A 5,084-nucleotide genomic window follows, 5' to 3' on the forward strand; every position below is an offset into this window, starting at 1 on the left:
CCTAGGATTTTTAAGGTACTAACCTGATTTATTAATGCCGCTAATTACTAGGGAGGGTGCTCCTTTGCCGCAAAATGTGAAGGAGGCAGGGTGCGTCCGGCAGGAGGTCCTAGGTCCTAGGCTCCTGTGTGCTGCAGCGACGCTGCAGCACACAGGAAGTGATGCAACCTCACATTCAGGTGCTGGCTGCCTGCACCTGCCGCAATCTTTCTCACGACGAAGGAGGCCGTGGCGGAAGCACATATCTAGCATTTTTTCTTGGCTAATGGCAATCTCGCGCAGAAAATCCGTCTCGGAGTACGAGCACCCTCCACACTCGGCCATCGCGGCGACTATGACTGACTTCTGAACGCGACGGTTATTTCGGTTAGGAATACGAATGTCGTTATTCCAGAGGAAGGGAAACTCGACTTTGAGGCCATCGGTGTAACATCGAAAAAGTGCGCAAAACCCGCCGACGAGGGCGGGCCTCCATGTTTATCCTGATTATACTACAATCGTCTCTATATACAATGCTGACTATAATAAGGTTAATATGCTGATTCAGTGAGAATCTTACGAGGTAATACGCCCCCTGCTCCGACATCGACGATGATTGTGTAACGCTCTAGCCTGCCGTGAATACGTGGTGGAGGTTTTGTTTCCTCGGCGGGGGTTGGGGGGCGGCAGCCCCCTGCAATGGAAAGTTATGTGAATAACCATGGTTATTTTCACTGTGCGTTATATTATTAGTGCTATTTAACCCCGCATTTTCCCTGGAACCTTTCATGCCCTCCCCTGCTATCGGGGCCAAGTTTGTCGCTAACGGGGGGTTAGCGCGCAATAAAAACTATATATTTGCAATGTGGAGAGTGAGAGGAATCCAACGATACCAAAATCGTCGATATCGGTCATGCGGACGTAATATAGAAAATTACCTTTTGGTATCAATGTATTTTGCACAATAGTTCAGCATAAAGGAGTGGTGATTATCATATTGATGGATTCCTCTCACTAATTACTATCCAAATATATAGATAAAATTGTGTGGAAACGCCCATTAGCAACAATCTTGGGTGTTATTGGAAAAAGGCGTCACCAAAGAATCAATGAAAACTAACCTTACAGCCATGAAGATGTTTGATTAATGATCACTTTTCATTAAATAAACTTTTCTCAAAAAACTATAAAATAATCTATAAAATTCAATTTTCAGACTAGTCTCACCATGGTTTCCATATGTGTAGGGCATCATATGAAACCATACCAAGTTATAAAGAATTATTTTGAAGAGGATTAGGCTAACTATTACATGAACACAGAGTGTAAACTAAAGTGGTTTGCAACCAGTTGTCGCGACTACGCTCGATGCCGAATTTGTGCGACGATCTATCTTGCCGTGATTACATGGAGGATTCTTTGTTTTCCTGGGCGGGGATTGGGGAGCGGCAGCCTATATAGTGACAATAAAATGACTTGATCAGTACCGTGATTACAGCAGTGGAAAATTTGATAAGTATTCCCACAGCGATTGTGTGAATCTCACCTCCTTTCAATATTATTTTTATTTGCTTTGATAATTAAATAACTCATCTATTATTCATTTGCGAGACAAGTTTATTTAATGAAAAGTGATCATAATTAAATATCTTTAGGCTGTAAGGTTAGTTTTCATCAATTCTTTGGTGATGCCTTTTTCCAAATTTACCCAATCTTGTCCTCAATAGGCCTATTTGGTGTGACGTCGAGAGTCGAAGTCGCCTTTCCACTTGGTGAAAACAAACCCGTCGCTCACAGATGCCTCATGATCAGCGTAAGTGGAAATGGCATATGAATACTTTGATTCTTTAAAAACCGAAGCGAAAAAGCAATATGAAGCAAAACTAGAAGCTGTGCAGGTAGACGAGTGCCTATACCATCTGCTTGCTGAAATTGCGATCGACGATCCTTCGAAATAATTAATATCCCAACATCTACGACACGCCATGTAATATAATGATTTTACAATAATCTATGATTTTTGGCTGTATTGAATCATTTTTTCTGGGAAATCAATGCAATTTCTTCCTATTTACTAGGTGTTTATGTAAAGGAGACAATGAAGTCATGTAAAGGCCTACATGTGCACAACACATTTTTCTCTTTCCACAATAATTTGAAATGAGCCCTCTTCAATTGTTTCATCTGCTGAGCTATATGATATTTCAGACAGAGGTAACAGAAAATTGTGGTTTCTTCTGAATGCTTGGCATCTCCTTAGCTAGGCTTCTTTTCTTCCTATTTCAAATCTTTTTAACAGTATGACTGGTTTGTATACATCTAAAGGACAGTGCTTGGGATAAAGTCTGGTTAAGTTGGATCCGGGGATGGTTTGCTTGTAAATTGAAATTATGATAAATCAATTTATTACAGAAAAATGTAAAATTACTGTTGGGCTTTTTCGAGTGCATAACTGCTGCCAAAACCTAATTTTGGCAATGTTGACCTTGTTTAGCCTTGGTAGATGGTGTAAAAAGAGTTTGGAAGTGATTATCTGTCTCTAGAATTTTAAAAGATGTAAAATATCAATATGTAATAAAATGTTATGAGCAGATGTAAACATTCTATCAGGCGCCCAAGCACTCCCATCAGCATTCACCTGTTTCATGGCCTGTACCCATCGCTTCCATTTTTCAGGTTTCTTTTGACATCTGAGAATTTATGAAAGGTTAAACCTCTTTTTCCCATCATGTTGTGGTTCAAACAACCAGCGGCAACTCAGCTCCTCGGCATTTTCACTCAAAGAAACCAAATTTTCGGAATGATTCAGCGACTTTGTAAGCAAAGAGCATTGAGTCTTTTAACAAAAGAGGGTTTGTTTTCACCAAGTGATTGTTGCTAGGGGTGGTTGCTAGGCATTACCAAATTGGTCTGTAGCAGGGGAGAGGGCATGAGAGGTGCCAGAGGAATTGTGGGGTAAAATATAAATGACATGCACAGAAACAGTCACTATATTGTCTTATGCAGGAAGCTGCTGCTCCCATCCCCCACACAGGAAACAAAGATTCCACATACTGACACAGAAGAGACCATATGACAGATGTGGGAATGCCTGATGCCAAGTCTGTATGATGCTTTCTCCTGTCATGAACTCATGGAGGATTCTAAGTTTTTCCTGGGTAGAATATGGGGCGCAGCTTCACCCCATACCCTACTGAGCCCCCTCCGTTAGACAACATAGTGAGTAATTCTGTGTATATTCATATTTTACCCACCAATTTCTCTGGTACCTTTCATGCCCTCCCCTAATATCAAGGCTAAGAATGTGGGAGTTTAAGGTGTTTTCACACAACAATATCTATATTTTGATGTTAGAAAGTGAGAGGAATCCATCAATACCAAAATCATCACAATAAATTATGCAGAACTACTGTGTTAGAAAGTGAGAAGAATCCATCAATACCAAAATCATCACAATAAATTATGCAGAACTACTGTGCAAAATTACCCATGAAAGGTACTCTCCAACCATAAAAAGTATACCACTTCTGCCAACACTAAATGAGGCATGGGTTTTTTCTGGACGATGACTCAGCCAAATTGTGACGGGCAACACATGCACGAATATACTATAATGTACAGTCACAGTCAGAACTCTTGCAAAACATGTTAAAAGACTTTTGCCTGCAACTGTTCATTAGAGTATGTGCATGTGTTGCCAATCATAGTTTGGCTAGGGACTGCCTCCCAATTTTCACCATGGTAGACAAAGAATTCTCCACATTTAGGCCTACTCATTATAGGGAAGTGTGTATTCAGTGACTCCATCTCTTAAAAAGTATTTGATATAAGTCTTATAAAGTCTTAGGAAGGTCTTAAATTTCATTAGCTTGTACCTATATATATGTGTGTGTATATATATATATACATATATATATATATATATATATATATATATATATATATATATATATATATATATATATATATATATATATATATTTATATAGTTAATATATATATATATAATATATATATATATATATATATATATATATATATATATATATATATATATATATATATATATATATATATATATATATATATATAATATATATTTATACTTATATATATATATATATATATATATATATATATATATATATATATTTATATATATAAGTATATGTATATATTTATATATACAAAAATATGTATGTATGTATTCATGTATGTATTGCCAGACAAAAAATTTCACCTCCAGACTTGTGTTGTCCCAGTTCAATATGTGGGGAACTAGCATGCGAGGCCAGTCAAATTGATGCAGTGCTCCATTTACTGTTATTTCTTTCACAACTTCCAAGTCTATGATTCCCCTGGGCAATGCTTTTATTCATTCATTGCCTTTGTAATTCTTTTCCCTTTCTACTAGTGTAAACACAGATGCCAACACTGCACTGACATGCTGACCCATCAGATTGTTTTAGTTATCTCCTGCTAAACATTTTAGGTATTTTATTAAGGGATATTTTACTATGAAGTAACTTAGAGAAAGGTGTATTTTGTATTAAGAGAATATTGATCACTTTGATTTCTCATTCACAGAATTTGAGCACTATGACCTCTTTCCACGAGCCCTTGGGGAAATTGTGGAGCGTTACCATGTAAGAGAACTTCATCTTAGCCTAACCCAAGGTTTTTGGCGTCATCGAAAATGGGGATATCCTGTCATAGATGCCCCACCAGGTGCCCAGTTGTGGGTGTGGTTCAACCCATCAGATGAAGAGTAAGTTCAGGAAAAATTAAACTGTGACTTTTCTAGCACTCCCCCCCCCCCCTCTTTTTTCCCCGTCTCTGTATGTGGATGCTTCACTGCCATAACATGCCTCAAAATACAGGCATTAGGCTTAGCCTACATGAGTGACCACTTTAGGTGTTCAGCTTGTAGACTGATTTGCAGTAACTAAATTCCTTGCTACCCTTTTTTTATTTTTTTACTTTTCTGTATAATTTTTGTTTTCCCCATGTCTATAGTTGTTATTTGATTTGTTTTATTCGAATATAAAAAGACTCCATATCATATCTCAAGGTAGTCTTTAACTCAGTGCAATGATGATAATAGT

General features: G+C 37.7%; 1 protein-coding gene across 1 annotated transcript in view; it reads left to right on the forward strand.

Annotated features, from left to right (window-relative positions):
• PIG-T (phosphatidylinositol glycan anchor biosynthesis class T) overlaps positions 1-5,084 on the forward strand; it is a 58,198-nt gene that overhangs the window by 784 nt on the left and 52,330 nt on the right. Inside the window, exon 2 of the mRNA XM_070138012.1 lies at positions 4,567-4,747. Coding sequence (XP_069994113.1) covers positions 4,567-4,747 — 181 coding nt within the window. The remainder of the gene's footprint in view (positions 1-4,566; positions 4,748-5,084) is intronic.

Source organism: Penaeus vannamei, chromosome 24, assembly GCF_042767895.1.
Source record: "Penaeus vannamei isolate JL-2024 chromosome 24, ASM4276789v1, whole genome shotgun sequence".
NCBI lineage: Eukaryota > Metazoa > Arthropoda > Malacostraca > Decapoda > Penaeidae > Penaeus > Penaeus vannamei.